This window comes from Arachis ipaensis, chromosome B9 (assembly GCF_059453495.1).
Source record: "Arachis ipaensis isolate K30076 ecotype BB chromosome B9, ASM5945349v1, whole genome shotgun sequence".
Taxonomy (NCBI): Eukaryota; Viridiplantae; Streptophyta; class Magnoliopsida; order Fabales; family Fabaceae; genus Arachis; species Arachis ipaensis.
This window is the reverse complement of record NC_142444.1, coordinates 30,168,399-30,193,778: the sequence shown is the minus strand read 5'-3', so window position 1 is coordinate 30,193,778 and position 25,380 is coordinate 30,168,399. Positions and strand designations below refer to the sequence as shown.

Sequence of the window (25,380 nt, the reverse complement as noted above, 5' to 3'; positions counted from 1 at the left end):
AATAACTCAAGTGGGTGAGTGTTGATTTTACGAGAATTAATAGATCAAACAACAATAGTTGAGTGATTAAGCTAATCAAACAAACTAAATTGAGTGATTTGGATTTAAATAGCATAAACATTAATAAGAGAATGCAAGAAAATAAACAGTAAATAGTGTTGTATTAGTAGTTAATTAAGATTCTTATGTGTGTATTGTAATATTACTTAACTTGCCACATTAATAAAGTTTGATGTTGTTAATAAAAAATAATAGAAAGACTAACACGATTAAGAATAAATTTTTTTTATTGATAAACAAATTTATTTAGAGACTAATTTAAAAAATAAATAATTTTTTAAAAATAAATTTAATTATTTATCTTTAATTTAATTGATAAAATCTTTAAAAACAAACTTAAAAGATGACTCATGTGACGCCAATAAAATATAACTCAAATAGCATAGTCTCCCTATACTCAATTAAGAAGTTGCGAATTCGAGTATTCTATTTTTAGTAAAAAGATTATTCATGTGACTAATTTGATTATTAACATGTACAAGAGCATAAAGAGAGGTTCATGCGGTAATGCGGTATAAGTATAACAATAACAAATAGAGGGAAGTTAACGCAATTTCATTATTTTGGATCGGAGTGAGCGCGTGAGGAGACTTGCTTGGACTGAAAAATCTCTGCGGGGTTTTGAGATCTCTTATGCTCCGTTTTCTCTCATGGATCCCAACCAGGTGAGTCACTGAGTGAACCAGCTCCTTAACACGATGTGATTCACCCTTATTCCTAGATCTGGATTTGACCACCGTTAGCTCTATGTAGCGTCTTTCAATTTTCGTTCATTGATGCGCTCTTTCTAATGATACAAGCTAAGGAGGTTCCAATTTTTCGTTAATCAGGAAATTTGGAATCGAGCAGCGTAGATGTAAACGCTGAATGGTTTATTTTGCTTTGATTTGATTTTGTTTGGTGACTTGCTTTGATTTGATTTGATGACTCAATGCTTCTTCCCTCCCCCCCTCTCTCTCTCTCTTTTTTGGCTCTATTATTTTACTTTCTGTTGCCGCATCTAGATTCGGATACAGAACCAGACTTTGTACTACTCTTTTGTTTATTGGAGAGAATTAATTTAAGGAGGGTTATTTTCCCCTTTCTGAATGAAGCTGAAATTATTTCCTTGATTTGAGTAATTAATAATTAATTAAGTTCTATTGCATGTGCAGCCTGTAACTGAAAACTACGCCAATCCGAAGACATGCTTCTTTCACGTTCTCTTCAAGGTTTGGTATATCTGATCATGATCTCTTTGCATATCTTCCTATGAGCCATATTTATTTCTTAATAGTCAACAACATATTAAAAAAAAAAAAAATTCGGCAGGCTGCAGCATTGGCATTTTACATACTCTCGGCCCTCTTTATTGATAACTTTGTCATCATTTTTGTGGTGACTGTCCTTCTTGCTGCCCTTGATTTCTGGGTAGTAAAAAATGTGAGTGGGCGGATTTTGGTTGGTTTGAGATGGTGGAATGAAATAAATGATCTGGGTGAGAGTGTTTGGAAATTTGAATGTCTTGACCAAGAGGTACGTATTCCTTGTTTTGATGGCTGTAATCTTGTATTCTTGATTCAAATGCTTTATACTAGATAACTGCATCTTAACTGTACTTGTTTTGTTTCCCAACAGTCATTGGCTCGGATGAACAAGAAAGATTCGTGGCTTTTCTGGTGGACCCTTTATCTTACAGTAAGAAAATATAGATTAGTTACTGTTTGCATTGCCATTCTGGTTTTTCCTACGCCCTTACAGTGTTAGATGTAGTTTATGTGATTACTCAGTAAGGGGAGCAGTATGTACAATGTCGAGAGGTAGGAGTATGTAATATGCTAATTTCCTTATAGATTGGCCAATTGTCTCAAGTTCTAGATCCGGATGGAGAATTAACATGGTTCTCACATCTATTAAAAACAACAAAAAAAAAGCTAGCATGGTTCTTCTCACTGATTGAAGCTTAGGTATCTAATAAATAATTGTGAATTAACACGGTTTCCAATATTGTTTGTAATTTAGGTGTCTACTATCTTCCTATCTGGTAATCTGTGTAACCATTTATCCCTATTGCTTTATAGGCAGTTGCATGGATTGTGTTGGGAATCTTCTCACTTATAAGGCTTCAAGCTGATTATCTCCTTGTCATAGGAGTTTGTGTGACTTTGAGCGTTGCAAATATTGTTGGTTTTACCAAATGCAAAAAAGGTGAGTTTATTATTGATGTTCTTAAATTTCTTTCAGCTTATTGCACTTGTTGACCAACAGAATCTTTATATAATCCTTGGCTTGTAACTCCAAATGTTTAGCTCTGGTATTTAGTATCTTCAGTTCTTCACTTATTGACATTCTGCTTTCCATCCTTTTGTGTATGCTAATACAGTGAAAAGTATTAGTCTACGTTGGGGGGGCTCTGTGCATGTTTGATAACAGCTTAATTTTGCAAAAACAATCTCTTCAAACTTCTTGTTTCTGCTTGTTTCTAGTGAAGTTGTTGACATATTAAGTTTCTAATTAATGCATGTTTTGAGTTCATTGTTTATGTGTTTCTTGTTCCTGGTTGGGGGAAGGGCTTTACTAGGCATCAATGTGACTCATTTAATAACTGAGTCATAATTTCTTATGGTTGGGAGAAAAATGGAAAAATCCATTGCTATGCTTGCAGTCCATATTTGTTGCAAATTATATGATATTATTATTACTGTTGTTATAATCATAACCATAATGGTAGATTACTGGAAATGGTGGAGTGACAAGCAACATTATTTTAGTCTCCTAATGTAAAAGGTTTGAGAAAGTGGAAGAACTTGTACTGGTACCCATACTTTTTGTGCGAGTTGACCATTGGGCCTTGGGTGACAGTGTGTGTGATGCTGTGTCAGTTATTTCTGCAATTCATCTGGTCTAATTTCTCCTGCTTTATATGAATAATTGTCTTTGTTCAAATGATATGAATACATGTCAAACATGCATGCTTGTGTTCCATTTCATCTACGAACATGCTATCTCTAAGTTTTCATTGAACCATTTTTACCATCCTCTCTTCGCGGATAAGAAAACAAGAAAACACACTTCTATCTATTTTCTTTTTAAATACGAAAACTAGGAAAGCCTGAAGGGGATATACTGGTGTTGGTGCCATTCAACAGTAAAACTTGTTATGACTTAAACAACTTGGTTTTCTTTCAGATGCCAAGAAGCAGTTTCAACAATTTGCTTCTCAGACCCTTGCCTCTCGGTTCTCGTCTACATTATCGTCAGCATTCAGTGTTGTTTGAAGATCAAAGATGGAAATGCAAACTGATCCCTGCAATATTTGAAGTATTGAGATGCATTGGAGGTATGTACATTGTTATTATTTCGGCCAGCATCGGATTTTATTCTGAGTGACTATGGAACTTGCTTAGTAACTGATACAGGAAATGCAAAATTTTGTACCTTTTATATGAATTGGATAATGATTATCAAATTACAGTGTAAAAGAGTACTTAGTTGTAAATCTTTTCTTTCTTCATCATTTATTCATTTTGTGGAACAGTAAACCTCTCACTGGTTACATTGAATTAAATGCGATGACCAAAGTAAATAGCAGAACTAAGATTAGGAACTTCTAACAATTTTACCAAGGTCGAAGTTAAATACAATTTTATCTTGATTCGGAAAGAAAATAAGAAAACCCTGGGAGGGCCAAAGCCCCATGCTCGCCCTTCCTCGCATCCACCACCGACCATATATATATATAGGATTGAATGTGATGATCAAAATAAATATGAACTGATATTTAGTAATTTTTATGCTTTTCATTTGGTTATGCTCAGAAAAACAAGAATAATTTATGGCTTATTCATATTTTAAAATAAATCTCCAAAAACTATCATGTGATGCTGAGAGTATCATGTTTTAAAACAGATCAATAATGTGGAAGAAGTTTTCTTAACAATTGATAATGGGCTGCTGTCAGTTATGAGTAAATATCGTTTTTGTTCTCAACTTTGGGGTAAGTCTTAAAATTGTCTTTAACATTTTAATTGTCCTATTTAAGTTTCCAACGATTTAAAATTGATTCAATGTTGTCTTATCGTTAGGAATCTATTAACAAAATTGACGATTTGGACAAAATTGAGACAATTTTAAAATGTTAAGGACTTAAATAGGACTAAAATGTTAGGGACAAAAACGATACATAGAAATAAATTTTAATTTTATCTTTCAATAATATCAATTTTTTTATTGTACATAGTATTCAATTATTTTTTAATTACATCTAAGTAAATTATATTTAATCACATTATTTTCGTTCTAAATAAATTAATTTTTTTATAATTTTACACTTAAAGAATTTTAGTCATCATGAAATATTTGTAAAATGACTAGTATATAAACTTGCGAAAAAAAATAATATATATACAATAAAATATAAATTATACCTTATGTCTCTAATATATCAAAATTCTTTAATGGTTAATTGAATTAAATTTTATTTTTAATTTTATTCTTCAATAATATCATTATTTTTACAATAAATAATTATTTAATTATTTTTAAAATTTTATATTAAATTGCATTATTTTTTTAAGTGAATTTATTTTTTATTAAGAGTAAAATTAAATAATTTCAATTATTTTAATTTTTAATAAACTTGGAAAAATAATTATGGTAATAACAACAACTAATTAAATTATGTTGTGTAATTACTATGATTCTGTTGTTATATTGTATTGTAATGTTATAACTTATTCTGTTGTTATATTGTATTGTAATGTTATAACTTATATACCTCTTGCCGTTGATGAAAAATATTGAAGTGATAAATTTAATTCAACTAATAAAATATTGATCAAATTATCAATTTTAAATTTAATAAAATATTATATAAATTAGATTCTATCTTATTTAACTATATAATATATGTAGTTAAAACATGTGAGATAATAATTTTAATAATTTTAATTTTTAATAAATTTTAATCTTTTTTTGATAATTTTAATTTTTTTTACGATTAATAATTACTTAATTTATTTTTTAATTTTGTTCTTAATAAAAAATAAATTTACTCAAAAAAAAAATAATGTGATTAAGAATAAAATTAAAAAAATAATTGAATAATTATTTCCCGTAAAAATTTGATATTATTGAAGAATAAAATTAAAAATAAAGTTGAATTAAATTAAACATTAAAAAATTTCGACATTAGAGATCAAAGGTGCAATTTATACTTTATTGTATATATATTATTAGAGATAAAATTAAAATTTATTTTTTTATATCGTTTTTGTCCTTAACGTTTTCATTCTATTTAAGTCTCTAATGTTTCAAAATCGTTTCAATTTTGTCCTGCCGTCAATTCTGTTAACAGATCCCTAACGGTAGGACAACATTGAGCCAATTTTGAAACGTTAGGGACTTAAATAGAACGATTGAAAGGTTTGGAATAACTTTGAGACTTACCCCAAACGTTTGAGACAAAAACAATACTTTACTCCAATCATATCATATCTCTATTTTAATAAAACAAAGAAGAGTTTAGCTATAATCTTACCATTAATAGAATGTTTTAAATTTTTTTCATTTAATAAATACAAAATAAATGCATTAAAAATTTAAATTTTTTATATTTCTAATAAAAAAATTTTCAATTTGTAATCTTAACATATGCTCTTAAGTCTTAAGGCACAAGATAGTGTCGTTAAAAAAAAAGGCACAATATAGATAAACCCAACAAAGTAATACCCCAAATCTGTCAGACGAGGAATTTTGGACCGAACATTTTAGTTCCTAAAGATTAAAAATACACAAATTGATCTCCAACGTTAAATGCCGTTAGCCGTTGCAGTCTTCATTTGTCAGAAGTTAATGTCCACTATTGAGGTGTATCGTTAAATCCTCCATTAATTTGAAACTCTAAGTAGATTATTCATCTACAAAATACATCACAGTTATAATGTCACGCAGTGCGGGAAGCACTTCGGCATCAAGTGGCCGTCAACGGATAGCGACCCACGACAGAGGTGATAACCTACGCAAGGATACATGCGAAATTTCCAAAGTACAGCACCGAAAATGTGGATGTGGATTGTATGTAATCGTATCGAAGTCACGAACTCCTGATAATTTGGAGAGACTGTTCTTTGGTTGCCCAAAGTACAAGGTTAGATTTCTGATGAGCGGATAATTTATACGCTTTTTGGCATTGTTTTTAGTATGTTTTTAGTAGAATCTAGTTACTTTTAGGGATGTTTTCATTAGTTTTTATGTTAAATTCACATTTCTGGACTTTACTATGAGTTTGTGTGTTTTTCTGTGATTTCAGGTATTTTCTGGCTGAAATTGAGGGACTTGACCAAAAATCAGATTCAGAGGTTGAAGAAGGACTGCTGATGCTGTTGGATTCTGACCTCCCTGCACTCAAAATGGATTTTCTGGAGCTACAGAACTCAAAATGGCGCGCTTTCAATTGCGTTGGAAAGTAGACATCCAGGGCTTTCCAGCAATATATAATAGTCCATACTTTGCCCAAGTTTAGATGACGCAAACTGGCGTTCAACGGCAGCTCTCTGCCCAATTCTGGCGTACAGCGCCAGAAACAAGTTGCAAAGTGGAGTTCAACGCCCAAACTGACACAAAAGCTGGCGTTCAACTCCAAGAATGACCTCTCCACGTGTAGACTTCAAGCTCAGCCCAAGCACAAACCAAGTGGGCCCCGGAAGTGGATTTATGCATCAATTACTTACTTCTGTAAACCCTAGTAGCTAGTTTATTATAAATAGGACCTTTTACTATTGTATTAGACATCTTTGGATTATCTTTTGATCTATTGATCACGTTTGGGGGCTGGCCATTCGGCCATGCCTGGACCTTCATTACTTATGTATTTTCAACGGTAGAGTTTCTGCACTCCATAGATTAAGGTGTGGAGCTCTGCTGTTCCTCAAAGATTAATGTAAAGTACTACTGTTTTCTATTCAATTCATCTTATTTCGCTTCTAAGATATTCATTCGCACTTCAATCTGAATGTGATGAACGTGACAATCATCATCATTCCCTATGAACACATGCCTGACAACCACTTCCGTTCTACATTAGATTGAATGAGTATCTCTTAGATCTCTTAATCAGAATCTTCATGGTATAAGCTAGATTGATGGCGGCATTCATTAGAGTCCGGAAAGTCTAAACCTTGTCCGTGGTATTCCGAGTAGGACTCTGGGATTGAATGACTGTGACGAACTCCAAACTCGCGAGTGCTGGGCGTAGTGACAGACGCAAAAGGATAGTAAATTCTATTCCAGTATGATCGAGAACCTCCAAGATGATTAGCCATGCAGTGACAGCGCATCGAACCATTTTCACAGAGAGGAATAGGATGCAACCAACGACAAGGGTGATGCCTCCAAACGATTAGCCGTGCTGTGACAGAGCATTTGGACCATTTTCCCGAGAGGATTGAAAGTAGCCATTGGCACCGGTGACATCCTTACACAAAGCCAGCCATAGAAAGGAGTAAGACGGATTGGATGAAGACAGCAGGAAAGCAGAGGTTCAGAGGAATGAATGCATCTCCATACACTTATCTGAAATTCTCACCAATGATTTACATAAGTCTTTCTATCCTTATTTTAGTATTAATTTTGAAAACTCCATAACTATTTTATATCCGCCTGACTGAGATTTACAAGGTGACCATAGCTTGCTTCATACCAACAATCTCCGTGGGATCGACCCTTACTCACGTAAGGTTTATTACTTGGACGACCCAGTGTACTTGCTGGTTAGTTATGCGAAGTTGTGAAGATATGTTTAGACCATGGTTCTGTGCATCCGTTTTTGGTGCCATCGCTAGGGAATCAATTTTGAACAATAATTCACAACCTGAGTAACAATTTCGCATACCAAGTTTTTGGCGCCGTTGCCGGGGATTGTTCGAGTTTGGACAACTGACGGTTTATCTTGTTGCTCAGATTAGGTAATTTTCTTTTTGTTTTATTTTCAAAAATTCTTCAAAAATCTTTCAAAAATTTCTCATCTGTTTTCGAAAAAAAAATGTTTTCAAAAATATATTTTTTTTTCAGAATTTTTAAGAATGAATTCTAGTGTTTCATGGAACATGTTGAATCCTATCTGGCTGTAAAGCCATACCCAAACTGCTTTGGGACTGGTCTTCAACTAATCACCTCAATGGATGTAATTTACATGCTAGAGCTTGGCTGGCTATTAAGCCATGCCTAACCCTTTGATTGGAGCTTTAGATTAAAGAGCATAAGATTCTTAGAATTCATATTAAAAATTTTGGAATCCTTATTTTTCTTTTTCAAAATGATTTTCGAAAAAAAATTAAAAGAAAATACAAAAAAATCATAAAATCATAAAAATCAAAAATATTTTTGTGTTTCTTGTTTGTGTCTTGAGTCATGTTATAAGTTTGGTGTCAATTGCATACTCATCTTGCATTTTTCGAAAATTTTCATGCATTCATAGTGTTCGTCATGATCTTCAAGTTGTTCTTGGTAAGTTTTCTTGTTTGATCTTTGCATTTGCATATTTTGTGTCTTTTCTTGTTTTTCATATGTATTCTTGAATTCTTAGTGTCTAAGCATTAAAGAATTCTAAGTTTGGTGTCTTGCATGTTTTGTTTGCATTAAAAATTTTTCAAAAATATGTTCTTGATGTTCATCATGATCTTCAAAGTGTTCTTGGTGTTCATCTTAACATTCATAGCATTCTTGCATGCATTCATTGTTTTGATCTAAAAATTTTCATGCATTGCATCATTTTCACGTTTTACTCTCTCATCATAAAAATTCAAAAATCAAAAAACATATCTTCCCCTTTTTCTCTCATAAAATTCGAAAATTTGAGTTGACTTTTTCAAAAAATTTTAAAATCTAGTTGTTTTTATGAGTCAAATCAAATTTTCAATTTAAAAATCTTATCTTTTTCAAAATCTTTTTCAAAAATCAAAACTTTTTCATTTTTCTTAGTTATTTTCGAAAATTTTAAAAATATTTTTTAAAAATCTTTTTCTTATTTTTATATCATATTTTCGAAAATAACATCATCAATTAATGTTTTGATTCAAAAATTTCAAGTTTGTTACTTACTTGTTAAGAAAGATTCAAACTTTAAGTTCTAGAATCATATCTTGTGATTTCTTGTGAATCAAGTCATTAATTGTGATTTTAAAATTCAAATCTTTTTCAAAACCAATTTCAATCATATCTTTTCAAAAATATCTTCTCATCTTATCTTTTTCAAAATTTGATTTCAAAATATCTCTTTTAACTTCTTATCTTCTTATCTTTTCAAAATTGATTTTCAAATTTGTTTCAACTAACTAACTAACTTTTTGTTTGTTTCTTATCTTTTTCAAAACCACCTAACTAACTCTCTCTCTCTAATTTTCGAAAATATCTTCCCCCTTTTTCAAAATTTCTTTTTTTTATTTAACTAATTATTTTAATTTTTTATTTTAATTTTCGAAAATTACTAACCTTTTTCTAAAACTATTTTCGAAAATCACTAACTCTTTTTCAAAAATAATTTTCGAAAATTCTCTCCCTCTCTCATCCCCCTCTATTTTATTTATTCATCTACTAACACTTCTCTTCATCTCACATCTCTGCTCCTATCATCACCTTTGTGTTTGGATTATCCATTCCTTTCTTCCACTCACACAGGGACCTCTATACTGTGGTATAAAGGATCCCTATTATTATTATTATTATTTTTCTGCGCCCTCTTCTTTGTCATATGAGCAGGAGCAAGGACAAGAACATTCTTGTTGAAGGAGATCCAGAACCTGAAAGGACTCTGAAGAGAAACTAAGAGAAGCTAAATTACAACAATCCAGAGATAACCTTACAGAAATTTTCGAACAAGAAGAGGAGATGGCAGCAGAAAATAATAATAATGCAAGGAGGATGCTCGGTGACTTTACTGTACCTAATTCCAATTTACATGGAAGGAGCATCTCCATTCCTACCATTGGAGCAAACAATTTTGAGCTGAAACCTCAGCTAGTTTCTCTGATGCAGCAGAACTGCAAGTTTCATGGACTTCCATCTGAAGATCCTTTTCAGTTCTTCACTGAATTCTTGCAGATCTGTGATACTGTTAAGACTAATGGAGTAAATTCTGAAGTCTACAGGCTCATGCTTTTCCCTTTTACTGTAAGAGACAGAGCTAGAATATGGTTGGACTCTCAACCCAAAGACAGCCTGAACTCTTGGGATAAGCTGCTCACGACTTTCTTAGCCAAGTTCTTTCCTCCTCAAAAGCTGAGCAAGCTTAGAGCGGATGTTCAAACCTTCAGACAGAAAGAAGGTGAATCCTTCTATGAAGCTTGGGAAAGATACAAGCAGCTGACCAAAAAGTGTCCTTCTGACATGCTTTCAGAATGGACCATCCTGGATATATTCTATGATGGTTTATCTGAGCTATCAAAGATGTCATTGGATACTTCTGCAGGTGGATCCATTCACCTAAAGAAAATGCCTGCAGAAGCTCAAGAACTCATTAACATGGTTGCTAATAACCAGTTCATGTACACTTCTGAGAGGAATCCTGTGAGCAATGGGATGCCTCAGAGGAAGGGAGTTCTTGAAATTGATACTCTGAATGCCATATTGGCTCAGAACAAAATATTGACTCAGCAAGTCAATATGATTTCTCAGAGTCTGACTGGAATGCAAGCTGCATCCAACAGTACTCAAGAGGCTTCTTATGAAGAAGAAGCTTATGATCCTGAGAACCCTGCAATAGCAGAGGTAAATTACATGGGTGAACCATATGGAAACACGTATAATCCCTCCTGGAGAAATCATCCAAATCTCTCATGGAAGGATCAAAACCTTCAACAAGGCTTTAATAATGGTGGAAGAAAAAGGTTTAACAATAATAAACCTTTTCCATTATCCACTCAGCAACAGACAGAGAACTCTGAACAAAATACCTCTAATTTAGCAAACTCAGTCTCTGATCTGTCCAAGGCCACTGTAAGTTTCATGAATGAAACAAGATCTTCCATTAGAAATTTGGAAGCACAAGTGGGCCAGCTGAGTAAAAGGATCACTGAAATCCCTCCTAGTACTCTCCCAAGCAATACAGAAGAGAATCCAAAAGGAGAGTGAAAGGCCATTGAATTGATCACAATGACCGAACCTGTAAGGGAAGGAGAGGACGTGAATCCCAAGGAGGAAGACCTCCTGAGATGTCCAGTGATCAATAAGGAGCTTCCCTCTGAGGAACCAAAGGACTCTGAGGCTCAATTAGAGACCATAGGGATTCCATTGAACCTCCTTATGCCATTCATGAGCTCTGATGAGTACTCCTCTTCTGAAGAGAATGAAGATGTTACTGAAGAGCAAGCTGCCAAGTTCCTTGGTGCAATCATGAAGCTGAATGCCAAATTATTTGGCATTGAAACTTGGGAAGATGAACCTCCCTTGTTCACCAATGAACTAAATGATCTAGATCAACTAACATTGCCTCAGAAGAAATAGGATCCTGGAAAGTTCTTAATACCTTGCACCATAGGCACCATGATCTTTAAAGCTCTGTGTGACCTAGGTTCAGGGATAAACCTCATGCCCCTCTCTGTAATAGAGAAACTGGGAATCTATGGGGTGCAAGATGCTAAAATCTCATTAGAGATGGCAGACAATTCAAGAAAACAGGCTTATGGACAAGTAGAGGACGTGTTAGTAAAGGTTGAAGGCCTTTACATCCCTGCTGATTTCATAGTCCTGGATACTGGAAATGAAGAGGATGAATCTATCATCCTAGGAAGACCTTTCCTAGCCACAGCAAGAGTTGTGATTGATGTGGACAGAGGAGAATTAATCCTTCAATTAAATGAGGACAACCTTGTGTTTACAACTCAAGGATCTCTCTCTGCATCCATGGAGAGGAAGCATAAAAAGCTTCTCTCGAAGCAGAGTCAAACAAAGCCCCCACAGTCAAACTCTAAGTTTGGTGTTGGAAGGCCACAACCAAACTCTAAGTTTGGTGTCAAACCCCCATATCCAAACTCTAAGTTTGGTGTTGGGAGGTCTCAACAAAGCTCTGCACATCTGTGAGGCTCCATGAGAGCCCACTGTCAAGCTATTGACATTAAAGAAGCACTTGTTGGGAGGCAACCCAATGTTTATTTATCTAATTTTATTTTTGTTTTTCATGTTTTCTTAGGTTCATGATCATGTGGAGTCACAAAATAAACGAAAAATTTAGAAATAGAATCAAAAACAGCGGAAGAAAAATCACCCTGGAGGAAGCACCTGTCTGGCGTTCAACGCCAAAACAGAGCATGGTTCTGGCGCTGAACGCCCAAAATGGGCAGTATCTGGGCGCTGAACGCCCAAAATGGGCAACATCTGGGCGCTGAACACCAGAGTTGCACCCTGGAGAAGAGCTGGCGCTGAACGCCCAGAACAAGCATGGTTCTGGCGTTCAACGCCAGAAATGGACAACAAATGGGCGTTGAACGCCCAAAATGGGCACCAACCTGGGGCTGAACGCCCAGAGTTGTGTGCAAAGGCATTTTACATGCCTAATTTGGTGCAAGGTTATAAATCCTTGAACACCTCAGGATCTGTGGACCCCACAGGATCATCTCAGGATCTGTGGACCCCACAGGATCCCCACCTACCTCCACTCACTCTCTTCTCTCTTCTCAATCATCCTCTATTCCCAATAAACACTCTTTCCCAAAACCCTTCACTTATCACCTCCATCTCTCTTCCCTATTAACCCTTCACCACTCACATCCACCCACTCTTCCCCATAAACCTACCCAGTAAACTCCACCTACCTTCAAAATTCAAATCAATTTCCCACCCAAACCCACCCATATGGCCGAAACTTAAACCCCCTCCCTTCCCTATATATAGCCCTCCATTCTTCCTCATTTTCACACAACACAACCCTCTCTTCTCTTCTTGGCAAAAACACTCCTCCCCCCTCTTCTCCATCTTTTCTCCTTCTTCTTCATCTAATTCTTTATTTCTTGCTCGAGGGTGAGCAATATTCTAAGTTTGGTGTGGTAAAAGCATAAGATTTTTGTTTTTTCATTACCATTGATGGCACCTAAGACCGGAGAATCCTCTAGAAAAGGGAAAGGGAAGACAAAAACTTCCACCTCCGAGTCATGAGAGATGGAAAGATTCATCTCCAAAGCTCATCAAGACCACTTCTATGATGTTGTGGCCAAAAAGAAGGTGATCCCCGAGGTCCCTTTCAAACTCAAAAGAAATGAGTATCCGGAGATCCGACATGAAATTCAAAGAAGAGGTTGGGAAGTTCTAACAAATCCCATCCAACAAGTCGGCATCCTAATGGTTCAAGAGTTCTATGCCAATGCATGGATCACCAAGAACCATGATCAAAGTAAGAACCCGGATCCAAAGAACTATGTTACAATGGTTCGGGGGAAATACTTGGATTTTAGTCCGGAAAATGTGAGGTTGGCGTTTAATTTGCCTATGATGCAAGGAGATGAACGCCCCTACACTAGAAGGGTCAACTTTAATCAAAGGTTGGACCAAGTCCTCATGGACATATGTGTGGAAGAAGCTCAATGGAAGATTGACTCCAAAGGCAAGCCGGTTCAACTATGAAGATTGGACCTCAAGCCTGTGGCTAGAGGATAGTTGGAGTTCATCCAACGCTCCATCATCCCCACTAGCAACCGATCTGAAGTTACTGTGGATCGGGCCATCATGATCCATAGCATCATGATTGGAGAAGAAGTAGAGGTTCATGAAGTCATCTCCCTTGAACTCTACAAAATAGCTGAAAAGCCCTCTCCTGGGGCAAGGCTAGCTTTTCCTCATCTTATCTGCCATCTATGTTACTCAGCTGGAGCTTCCATAGAAGGAGACATTCACATTGAGGAAGAGAAGCCCATCACTAAGAAAAAGATGGAGCAAGCAAGAGAGCCCATTCGTGGAGCTCAAGAGGCGCAGGAAGCTCATCACCATGAGATCCCGGAGATGCCTCATATGCATTTTCCTCCACAAAACTATTGGGAGCAAATCAACACCTCCCTAGGAGAATTAAGTTCCAACATGGGACAACTAAGGGTGGAACATCAAGAACACTCCATCATCCTTCATGAAATTAGAGAAGATCAAAAAGCAATGAGGGAGGAGCAACAAAGACAAGGAAGAGACATAGAAGAGCTCAAGGACATCATTGGTTCCTCAAGAAGGAAACGCCACCATCACTAAGGTGGACTCATTCCTTGTTCTTACTTTCTCTGTTTTTCGTTTTCTCTATGTTAAGTGCTTATCTATGTTTGTGTCTTCATTACATGATCATTAGTAGTTAGTAACTTTGTCTTAAAGTTATGAATGTCCTATGAATCCATCACCTCTCTTAAATGAAAAATGTTTTAATTCAAAAGAACAAGAAGTACATGAGTTTTTAATTTATCCTTGAACTTAGTTTAATTATATTGATGTGGTGACAATGCTTCTTGTTTTCTGAATGTATGCTTGAACAGTGCATATGTCTTTTGAAGTTGTTGTTTAAGAATGTTAAATATGTTGGCTCTTGAAAGAATGATGACTAGGAAACATGTTATTTGATAATCTGAAAAATCATAAAAATGATTCTTGAAGCAAGAAAAAGCAGCAAAGAACAAAGCTTGCAGAAAAAAATAAAATAAAATAGGCGAAAAAAATAGAAAGAAAAAAAAAAGAAAGCAAGCGGAAAAAGCCAAAAACTCTTAAAACCAAGAGGCAAGAGCAAAAAGCCAATAACCCTTAAAACCAAAAGGCAAGGGCAAATAAAAAGGATCCCAAGGCTTTGAGCATCAGTGGATAGGAGGGCCTAAAGGAATAAAATCCTGGTCTAAGCGGCTAAACCGAGCTGTCCCTAACCATGTGCTTGTGGCGTGAAGGTGTCAAGTGAAAACTTGAGACTGAGCGGTTAAAGTCAAGGTCCAAAGCAAAAAAAAAAAGAGTGTGCTTAAGAACCCTGGACACCTCTAATTGGGGACTTTAGCAAAGCTGAGTCACAATCTGAAAAGGTTCACCCAATTATGTGTCTGTGGCATTTATGTATCCGGTGGTAATACTGAAAAACAAAGTGCTTAGGGCCACGGCCAAGACTCATAAAATAGCTGTGTTCAAGAATCATCATACTGAACTAGGAGAATCAATAACACTATCTGAACTCTGAGTTCCTATAGATGCCAATCATTCTGAACCTCAATGAATAAAGTGAGATGCCAGAACTATTCAAGAGGCAAAAAGCTATAAGTCCCGCTCATTTGATCGGAACTATGTTTCATTGATAGTTTGGAATTTATAGTATATTCTCTTCTTTTTATCCTATTTGATTTTCAGTTGCTTGGGGACAAGCAACAATTTAAGTTTGGTGTTGTGATGAGCGGATAATTTATACGCTTTTTGGCATTGTTTTTAGTATGTTTTTAGTAGAATCTAGTTACTTTTAGGGATGTTTTCATTAGTTTTTATGTTAAATTCACATTTTTGGACTTTACTATGAGTTTGTGTGTTTTTCTGTGATTTCAGGTATTTTGTGGCTGAAATTGAGGGACTTGAGCAAAAATCAGATTCAGAGGTTGAAGAAGGACTGCTGATGCTGTTGGATTCTGACCTCCCTGCACTTAAAATAGATTTTCTGGAGCTACAGAACTCAAAATGGCGCGCTTCCAATTGCGTTGGAAAGTAGACATCCAGGGCTTTCCAGAAATATATAATAGTCTATACTTTGTCCAAGTTTAGATGACGCAAACTGGCATTCAACGGCAGCTCTCTGCCCAATTCTGGCGTCCAGTGCCAGAAACAAGTTGCAAAGTGGAGTTCAACGCCCAAACTGGCACAAAAGCTGGCGTTCAACTCCAAGAATAACCTCTCCACGTGTAGACTTCAAGCTCAGCCCAAGCACAAACTAAGTGGACCCCGGAAGTGGATTTATGCATCAATTACTTACTTCTGTAAACCCTAGTAGCTAGTTTATTATAAATAGGACCTTTTACTATTGTATTAGACATCTTTGGATTATCTTTTGATCTATTGATCACGTTTGGGGGCTGGCCATTCGGCCATGCCTGGACCTTCATTACTTATGTATTTTCAACGGTAGAGTTTCTGCACTCCATAGATTAAGGTGTGGAGCTCTGCTGTTCCTCAAAGATTAATGCAAAGTACTACTGTTTTCTATTCAATTCATCTTATTTCACTTCTAAGATATTCATTCACACTTTAATCTGAATGTGATGAACGTGACAATCATCATCATTCCCTATGAACACATGCCTGACAACCACTTCCGTTCTACATTAGATTGAATGAGTATCTCTTAGATCTCTTAATCAGAATCTTCGTGGTATAAGCTAGATTGATGGCGGCATTCCTGAGAGTCCGGAAAGTCTAAACCTTGTCCGTAGTATTCCGAGTAGGACTCTGGGATTGAATGACTGTGACAAACTCCAAACTCGCGAGTGCTGGGCGTAGTGACAGACGCAAAAGGATAGTAAATTCTATTCCAGTATGATCGAGAACCTCCAAGATGATTAGCCATGCAGTGACAGCGCATCGGACCATTTTCACAGAGAGGAATAGGATGCAACCAACGACAAGGGTGATGCCTCCAGACGATTAGCCGTGCTGTGACAGAGCATTTGGACCATTTTCCCGAGAGGATTGAAAGTAGCCATTGGCACCGGTGACATCCTTACACAAAGCCAGCCATAGAAAGGAGTAAGATGAATTGGATGAAGACAGCAGGAAAGCAGAGGTTCAGAGGAATGAATGCATCTCCATACGCTTATCTGAAATTCTCACCAATGATTTACATAAGTATTTCTATCCTTATTTTAGTATTAATTTCAAAAAATCCATAACTATTTTATATCCGCCTGACTGAGATTTACAAGGTGACCATAGCTTGCTTCATACCAACAATCTCCGTGGGATCGACCCTTACTCACGTAAGGTTTATTTCTTGGACGACTCAGTGCACTTGTTGGTTAGTTATGCGAAGTTGTGAAGATATGTTTAGACCATGGTTCTGTGCATCCGTTTTTGGTGCCATCACCAGGGAATCAATTTCGAACAATAATTCACAACTTGAGTAACAATTTCGCATACCAATTTCCATAAGAATGTGCTTTGAAAAATCATTGCTGATGTATTTGTTTGTGTATTGATTATGAACAAAAGGATGAACTTTTGTTGAGCAGCAAAAACAAATTCACTGCAACTTCTTTGTATGGTTTGAATTAGTTTTTAACATTAATTACGAGAAAGTTAGTGTGAAAAAGGTTACTGATCTTCGTGGTAGAAGTGGTGATGATGGCTAGGTTGAAGAGAGATTATTGGAGCTTGAAAATAGGGTGAGGGCACTAGAAAAAACCTCATAATTCTGGGACAAAAATTGATTGAAAAAGTAAAATGTGTAATGTGATTGTATTTGTGATAGGTTTAAGGATGATAGGTTGGCTTTTTTAATCAAGCATTTTGGAAAATGTTAGTAGATTAAACTTGAACATGTATTGACAAGCTTGTGTATTTCTTTTCTAAATTCCTAATGAGTGGAAAAGTAATGGTTTGTTTATGATAAATCTATTTGTAGGATGGATTTATTATACTTCAACAATCAATGATGAATGAATTAATATGAATTGAGATATCTAAATAAAACATGAAAAACTAAATAGCAACCAGCATAGATTAAGGTATATAAGTAACACATGTAAAATCATGTGCAAGTCTAATTGTCTCAAGAAGCTTATTTTGGTAATGCTAATTCCATCAAAATGTGATGAAGATCCATGCATGCACTAGCATCTGCATGAACCAAAAAAAGGAATCAAGTTTATCCCAATACAACCAAAAGACTACTTAAAAGTTATTTTGACTACTTGATTATAGTTTGAAATTAACAAAACAACACTTACGAATACGTGTGCATATATGCATCATCATTTCTTCTTTGGAGCCTTGAATCTAGGATTGGCTATGAACTAGAACATTTATGAGAAAGTTTTCTTACTTGCAGCAGACAATGCTTTTGGCGAGATGCCTTGAAGGTTTTGATACGGTAGAATTGGTAGTGGGATGCTTGACTAAACTGGTGGATTTACTATGTGAGGTGGCTTCACAATAGGCTGCTTTGCTTTTGGGCTTGAGCATTAAGTCCAATCCAAATGGTTTGTGGCACTATTTCAATGTTTTGCAGATTGCCAAACAACGAATGAATGATAGCATGGTTAAGTTCTAAGATATTTTAGTGTCCTTTAGCAACAACTGTAAAAATTTTGTTCAACTTGACCAACCATGCTTGTTACTGATGGTCTTGGCAAGGTTAAAGGCCCTTGAGATTGAACAATTTCAGAAGCACCAACTTAAAAAAATGAGTATCTAGTATAAGTCCCTATCATGTTTTAAAAAAGACAGTTTAGTCCCTAATTATTTTTAGAATAGTAGTTGACATCTACAATATCCCTTCAAGAAACGACTATCAAGATCGATCAACTTTCTACATCCAACCTTAAAACCCCGTTTACATGCATTGAGGAACATATATAGCTTGTCGAACAACGGGGGAGACTAACTTCCTCTGTTTTTTTCTTTGTTTTCTTCTTTACAATCACACAATCCTCTTCACTTTTATCCTACATTTTTGGTGGAGGTGGTCTATACAACTCATCCTCCATACTCTCATATCCATCATTGCTGGAGGCCTGGAGTCATCATCAACTTCAGCTGGATCAAACAGAAAATATAAATCATCCAATGGAGTATCCATTATTGAATGATCAAAGTACAAGTGAAGAATGTAGATGAAGAATGCAGATGGGGTGATTTACTTAAACATCAAGTAGAAGAAGAATGTAGATGAATCTTTTCGAAGTCAAGTTTTAGAACAGAACGTGAAAATAACTACTTAATGAACAAGGAATGGAGTTTAAAGCTGAAGACAGTTCCGTGTAAAAGAACTTTCATTATGCAATTTACACATTAAAAATAAATTTGCCAACTATGTAAATTAAGAAATCAATATAGAAATACGTTGTGAGTATAGTTCTTAACCAGCAAAAATCCGCTCATCAATTTAGAAAGGTTGTCACAAAATTAGAATAAAAATACTGGGAGTATGAATCCCAGGTCGTCTCCCAACGAGTTGACAAAAGAGTGTTATCTTATTAATCATGAGTTTTTTGAGAAATTTTTGAGAGTCAAGTGACAGAAAATAAATAATTATTTAGCGCAATGAAAATTAAAAGAGATTTATATTATTCAAAATAAAAAGTCTTGACTGGGGGAATGATTAATTGGAAGTTCTATCATTGTTGGAATTCTCTCAAGTGTAATATCAAATGTTGTTGTTTTCACTTAGTTAACCCTTACTAAATAAAAGAAAGTTAAGTGATTGAGCTAACTCTTATTCGCAAATCCTAATCCTCTCCCTTGGAAAGGACTAGCGTTAGTAAATAGAGAATTAGCCAACAACTTCCAATTTAACTAATCACTTGAGCATTCTAACTCAAGTGTCTCAAAAAAAGATGTTTTTTTTTTAATTTTTCTAGTACTTTTACTTTTATTACTATAAATTTGCCAAACACGCTAAAAAATAAAAAAAAAACTTTTACTATCCTTTTAAGAGAGTTTTTCATTTTTTTATTTTTATCAATTCCATTTCATTTTCAATTCTTTAAGTTATGTTTTTCATTTATTTATTAAGTTTCTAGTATTCAATCCTTTCATCGCAAACTCCTTATTTGATGTTGTTACTTTTCAAATCTTTTTAAAATTCTGATTGTAAAAGAATTTATTTAATAATATAATTATACATTTCTTTTCAATCACTTGCAAAGTGAACTTTTTACAGCTATAGTCAATAAGTTCTAAGCTAAGGTTAAACTCTCTTAAAAGAAGTCATATTTGTTTTCGAATTAAAATTATTAAACAATTTTGGTCGATATTTTTTGTTAAAATCAAAAAACCAAAATTTAAGTATTAAAATTGATAGAAAAATCAATTTGTTTGACAAGTGTAATTTTAAAAAAAAATTAAAATAATAAAAATTTATTGAAAACTAAAGTATTTGATATGAAATTTGTTAAGAACATTTAATATATATTATATATTTTTTTAATTGTAATAGGTTCCTGACGTTCCTCGTTCTAAAATGGTTAAAATCTAATTTCTATAAATGTTTTACTCAATTGTTAGTGAAAGGAAAAACAAATTTATAATAACAAAATAAATTAAGAAAGTATTACTTTGTTATACTTTTTTTTAAAAAGAAATAATACATTGGTTTTTCAGGATAGCATCACATTTATTTATTCATGACCGCCAGGCCGCCACGCTGCAGCATCGCCTACGCCCTACAGCTTACATATATAAAACTTCAATCGCAATTTCCATTCTTCCACTCTTCTTCCTTTTCCAATATTTCAGACAACATAAACACACATGGGCGTTGCGCCACTCTTATTCTTACAGCACCATAACCCTAACCCTATGCTCTCTGATGCTACCTAACTCATTCGAAATTTTAAGTTTTAACATCTTAATTCTTATCCCACTTCCGTACGCTTCCTTTGGCTCCAAATCCAATTCTCTTTGTTTGTTTCGTCATGAACACAATTGCCATCATTCGCAATTCTGCTACCAAATCCTCTCGCAGGGTTCTCATTGGTTCTTCTACGACTTCATCTTCTTTGGCTTCCCCTCATCCAAAATGTCACCGCACTCTTCTCACCACTGCGAACCATTTCCGAATTGGTAGTGCCAAGAATTTTCTTTACTTACCGTTTTCGAGTCTTTTCCATTTCAGGATTAATTCATGGCAATTAGGATTAGTAATCAAACCAGATGAGGATTTTTCAAGCATTGCCAGAGTTGCATACTCATTGAGTGTTCGGAATTTCTCAACTTCAGTTGAAAACCGCGTAAATAACACCAATTTCGAGAGGATTTATGTGCAGGGTGGCGTGAATTTGAAGCCACATGTGGTGGAGAGAGTTGATGAGGAAGAGAAGAGTGTTCCCACCATAGAGAAGAATTCGGAGGGTTTTGTGAGTGTGAGTGTGGTGGAAAAGGCGAGAGTTGAGGACAGTGAAGCGGAGAGAGAAGCATGGAGGCTATTGAAGGGTGCTGTTGTGAGTTATTGTGGGAACCCTGTGGGGACTGTGGCTGCTAATGATCCTGGTGACAAGACGCCATTGAATTACGATCAGGTCTTCATTCGGGATTTCGTTCCTTCTGCTCTCGCTTTCTTGCTTGGAGGCGAAAGCGAGATTGTCAAGAACTTTCTTCTTCATACCTTGCAATTGCAGGTGCTTCTTAGAACAAAATTTTATGCTTTCAAATGCTAGCTTGTTAAATGGCTGCCCAGGCTTTATTGATGCTATAAAGAGTTAAGTATGTATCCGTTGTAGTAGATAGTGATGATTGATGGCAAATTCGACACTTAAATGCTAAAAGGATGGTGTATATACTATGATGATTAAATGTTTATTTAGATTCTGCTTGTACATTAGTTATCCCAGGAGAGAAGGTACTCATGATGACAACATAATCGCAAATTCCAGATTTTTTCCTAATGAGTGCTTAAAAGATAGGAATTTTTCATAGAGAAATAAACTTCTTTATTGTTACAGTACCTTTATGACACTCTTTATAAAAAATTCTTTACAATTATGTTGGATATTCGTAGTTACTAATAACGCTGTACACTTTTTCCTCCTTTTTAATTGTGAAAGAGTTGGGAGAAAACAGTAGATTGCTACAGTCCAGGGCAGGGCTTGATGCCTGCTAGTTTCAAAGTTAGAACTGTAGCTCTTGATGGAGATAATCTTGAAGAAGTTTTAGACCCTGATTTCGGGGAATCAGCAATTGGTCGTGTTGCACCTGTAGATTCAGGTAAGTAGTTAGTGTATTTGCAGTACCTCTAACTGCTGTAAATGAAAAATATGACATTTCGAAGTTGTATCTCTGTTACATACCTCCATCTAGTGTCCGCAACAAGGGACAAATAGGGAAACATACATAGTTAGGGAATAGAGGGGGAAATATTGTAATTAACCTTGCCAGCTAGTTAGGGAATAGAGGGGGAAATCTTGTAATTAACCTTGCCAGCTCTGTTATGGAAGAGACAAGAGGTATCCGGGGAAAGGGGAAAGGGGAAAGTGCTGAGTGAGGTATTCAGTTAATTCAATAACATTCATAGTGGAGAGGGTGAAATCACATGGTTTCACTTCAATTTTCCATTCCTCCATTCTTGTTCTATATTATTCTTCTATCATCAGGGTACCAGGTTCTTACGATCCATTTTGTTTCTTTTATAGGACTGTGGTGGATCATCTTGTTGCGGGCTTATGGGAAGCTCACTGGTGACTATAGCTTGCAAGAAAGGGTGGATGTTCAGACTGGCTTAAAAATGATCCTTAACTTGTGTTTAACTGATGGTTTCGATATGTTTCCTTCTCTCCTAGTCACTGATGGATCTTGTATGATAGACAGGCGGATGGGGATTCATGGCCACCCCCTTGAGATCCAAGTGAGTCTATCTATGCTGTGTTTCTTATTCTTTAGAGTTTTGTAGTTTTGTCGTTTTGTATTACAATATTAGGTGCTACATGGACTCTGAAATTATGCTAGTTTTCTTCTTAAACTTGAATGATGCTCTATCTTAATCAGTTGCAGTTGACAGTTGTTCTTTTGTTATATTTGGATTATGTTCCTTTCGTTTAAATGATTGTAAGTTACAGGCCTTATTTTACTCAGCTCTTCGCTGCTCCCGTGAGATGCTCGCTGCAAATGAGGGAAGCTCTAATCTGATTAGAGCCATTAACAATCGACTCAGCGCACTGTCATTCCACATTAGAGAATATTATTGGGTGGATATGAAAAAGATCAACGAAATATATAGGTACAAAACCGAAGAGTACTCCATGGATGCAACCAACAAGTTCAACATCTATCCAGAACAAATTCCATTGTGGTTAATGGATTGGATTCCAGAAGAAGGTGGATATCTGATTGGGAATCTGCAGCCAGCTCACATGGATTTCAGGTTTTTCACGCTTGGAAATCTTTGGTCTATTGTTTCATCTTTGGGTACCCCTAGACAGAATGAAGCTATTTTGAATCTGATAGAAGCAAAGTGGGATGATCTTGGCAGTCATATGCCTCTTAAGATATGCTATCCTGCGTTGGATAATGAAGAGTGGCGGATAATAACTGGCAGTGACCCTAAGAACACGTAAGTCTGTAATTTTAAATTCTGTATCTGAATATCTTGAGTAATTTGATTTTCTTTTTTTGTCACATATGTACTCTAATGAATCTGTATAATCTAGTTGTCTTTGTAATCAGAACTGTTTGTGGTTTATATCTTAACTGAAACAACTTGCTCAACTTTTTATGCAGTCCTTGGTCATATCACAACGGTGGATCTTGGCCAACTCTTCTGTGGCAGGTAAAATTATTCCGAGAAAAGTAATATGTTGGTTATCCATTGGCATGTGTCTCAGTATTTAGTATCTCAGCTATATATCGGACCAATGATTTTCAGAGCTCTGACATTTAGGCAAAGGAACACTCCTCCAAGGAACACTCTTAGTTTTTGGGATTTCACTTATTTGAATTTTACCTCCATTCACTCTTAGGACAAGGTATACTGTATCATAATTAATTTGAAATGTTTTCCATTTGCAAAACGAATACTCTTTAGAAAAAAAAAAAAAAAAGGAGACAGTTATCTTTTTGGCTTGTTATTTGAGGAAAGAAAATCTTTTCACAATTGAAATTTTTATGTTTATCTATCCTTTTGTTGTTTGCTATTTTTGTTTCTGAAATCTGAACCTTGCATGAACGGCAGCTTTAAATTTCTGAACAATTTTACATCATCTTCAGTTCACTTTGGCATGCATCAAAATGGGGAGAATCGAGCTAGCCAAGAAGGCTGTCGCATTGGCCGAGAAAAGGCTTCCCATTGATTTGTGGCCAGAATACTATGATACACGAACTGGAAAATTTATTGGAAAACAATCACGGCTGTATCAAACATGGACAATCTCCGGGTTCCTTACATCTAAGATGCTTTTGAAGAAGCCTGAGATGGCATCGATGTTATTCTGGGAGGAGGATTATGAACTACTTGAGATATGTGTTTGTGCACTAAATAAGAGTGGAAGGAGGAAATGCTCCCGTGGTGCTGCCAGGTCACAGATTCTTGTGTGATGAATGAGGCCTTGCAATATTTGGAAGCAGAGAGCCTATTGTATGTACATTCATAGTTTTACGGTATAGAATGTATTTGATAAGATGCAATGAAAATTAAATTGGAAAATTGATAACAATAGTGTTATATGTCCAAGCATTTTTAGTAACTAATCCAATCAAGTTGATCTAGTTACTGATTGGTCTAACAAAAATCACCCACATAAAACTCTGCAAATCACATTTCTTTTTTTTTTTTTTTGTTGTTGCAACCTTTTTTTTTTTTCTTTTTCTTTATTTTGCATTTTTGTTAAGAGAAAGTATGAGGAGCCAATGTAATTAGGGTCCGTTTGGAAAACACCAAAAAGCTACTTTTTTCAACTTTTGACTTATAGAAAGTTACATTAATGTTTTTGGTATAAGTTTTTAGATAAACTTTTAACTTTTCAAAAAGTTATTTAAGAGCTTTTGAAGAAGTTAAAAAATGTGACTTCTCCTATTTTCAAAAGCTATTTTATCACTCTTATTTAATGCACAATTTTAAAACAAGGACTTCTATAATAACTTTTCAAACTCAAAATAACTTATTTAAAAGTTAATATTAATAAAAGTCCTTATATTTTAAGCTCCTTTTTCAAAAGAACTTATTTAAGAAGTTTAGCCAAACTGGTTTTTAGTATAGAATGTGTACAATGAGAATATTTTTTAAATTAACATTAAATGATAATTAAATTAATTAATTATAAAATTTTTTTCAATTTTAAATACAAAGCAAATAAGGATTCCAAATAGTTACAAACACCTCCAACCGGTCTTCCTCACTCTCTCCCTCTCCATCCTCTCTTATCGCCAAATCGGTGCACGGTCGCTGCTCAACATCCACCGCCGCGGCGCCGCGTGACCTGAAGCCTTCATCAACGTCGATCAGAATTGCAGCACCCAACCTCCTTCGCCGGCTTGTCTCTGCGCAGTAACCTGCACGGTGTGCACGTCTGCCTGGCTCTTGCCTCCTTCGTCAGTCAGTTGAAGGCGGGATCATTGGATGGCCCCCTCACACCTACCGTTGTCTTCTCCTCATCTGTTCAAACTTTTTTTTCTTTTTTTTTTTATTTTTCATTTTATGGTTACATCAAATCATAA

The 25,380-nt window shown here is 35.3% G+C and overlaps 2 protein-coding genes, 1 long non-coding RNA gene and 1 other non-coding gene across 5 annotated transcripts; 3 read left to right on the top strand and 1 right to left on the bottom strand.

Annotated features, from left to right (window-relative positions):
- Positions 1 to 533: 533 nt before the first annotated feature.
- Positions 534 to 3,553, top strand: LOC107618988 (golgi apparatus membrane protein-like protein ECHIDNA protein). The gene is made up of 6 exons (XM_016321188.3): positions 534 to 725; positions 1,215 to 1,271; positions 1,372 to 1,575; positions 1,678 to 1,737; positions 2,121 to 2,247; positions 3,229 to 3,553. The coding sequence occupies exons 1-6, from the start codon at positions 711 to 713 to the stop codon at positions 3,315 to 3,317; spliced, it is 552 nt and encodes a 183-aa protein (XP_016176674.1). The 5' UTR covers positions 534 to 710; the 3' UTR covers positions 3,318 to 3,553.
- A 2,438-nt stretch (positions 3,554 to 5,991) lies between these two features.
- On the top strand, positions 5,992 to 7,028 carry LOC148544153 (uncharacterized). Its single transcript, XR_015899939.1, has 2 exons — positions 5,992 to 6,187; positions 6,350 to 7,028. It is a non-coding gene; the product is annotated as an uncharacterized LOC148544153 (long non-coding RNA).
- Positions 7,029 to 10,320: 3,292 nt separating this feature from the next.
- Positions 10,321 to 10,428, bottom strand: LOC148544152 (small nucleolar RNA R71). Its single transcript, XR_015901144.1, has one exon. It is a non-coding gene; the product is annotated as a small nucleolar RNA R71 (small nucleolar RNA).
- Positions 10,429 to 20,382: 9,954 nt separating this feature from the next.
- On the top strand, positions 20,383 to 24,380 carry LOC107618433 (alkaline/neutral invertase A, mitochondrial). 2 transcript variants are annotated; one of them, XR_015899894.1, is made up of 7 exons: positions 20,385 to 21,353; positions 21,780 to 21,939; positions 22,365 to 22,576; positions 22,788 to 23,281; positions 23,449 to 23,497; positions 23,594 to 23,693; positions 23,935 to 24,380. XR_015899894.1 is itself a non-coding variant. In XM_016320497.3 (6 exons), exons 1-6 carry the CDS (start codon positions 20,652 to 20,654, stop codon positions 24,259 to 24,261), a joined length of 1,944 nt encoding a protein of 647 aa, XP_016175983.1. In that variant the 5' UTR covers positions 20,383 to 20,651; the 3' UTR covers positions 24,262 to 24,380. The 2 variants fall into 2 exon arrangements, 1 of the variants encoding a protein (XP_016175983.1); XM_016320497.3 differs by lacking the exon at positions 23,594 to 23,693 and having other exon boundaries at positions 20,383 to 21,353.
- Positions 24,381 to 25,380: the final 1,000 nt, after the last annotated feature.

Bases quoted from the DNA above. Each gene is read 5' to 3' on its own strand.
- LOC107618988 (XM_016321188.3), top strand. The intron at 1,738-2,120 runs GTAAGAAAATAT...ATTGCTTTATAG, and splicing joins GGTGGACCCTTTATCTTACA to GCAGTTGCATGGATTGTGTT. The intron at 2,248-3,228 runs GTGAGTTTATTA...GTTTTCTTTCAG, and splicing joins TTTTACCAAATGCAAAAAAG to ATGCCAAGAAGCAGTTTCAA.
- LOC107618433 (XM_016320497.3), top strand. From the start codon at position 20,652: ATGAACACAATTGCCATCATTCGCAATTCTGCTACCAAATCCTCTCGC. The intron at 22,577-22,787 runs GTGAGTCTATCT...TGTAAGTTACAG, and splicing joins GCCACCCCCTTGAGATCCAA to GCCTTATTTTACTCAGCTCT. The intron at 23,498-23,934 runs GTAAAATTATTC...CATCATCTTCAG, and splicing joins GGCCAACTCTTCTGTGGCAG to TTCACTTTGGCATGCATCAA.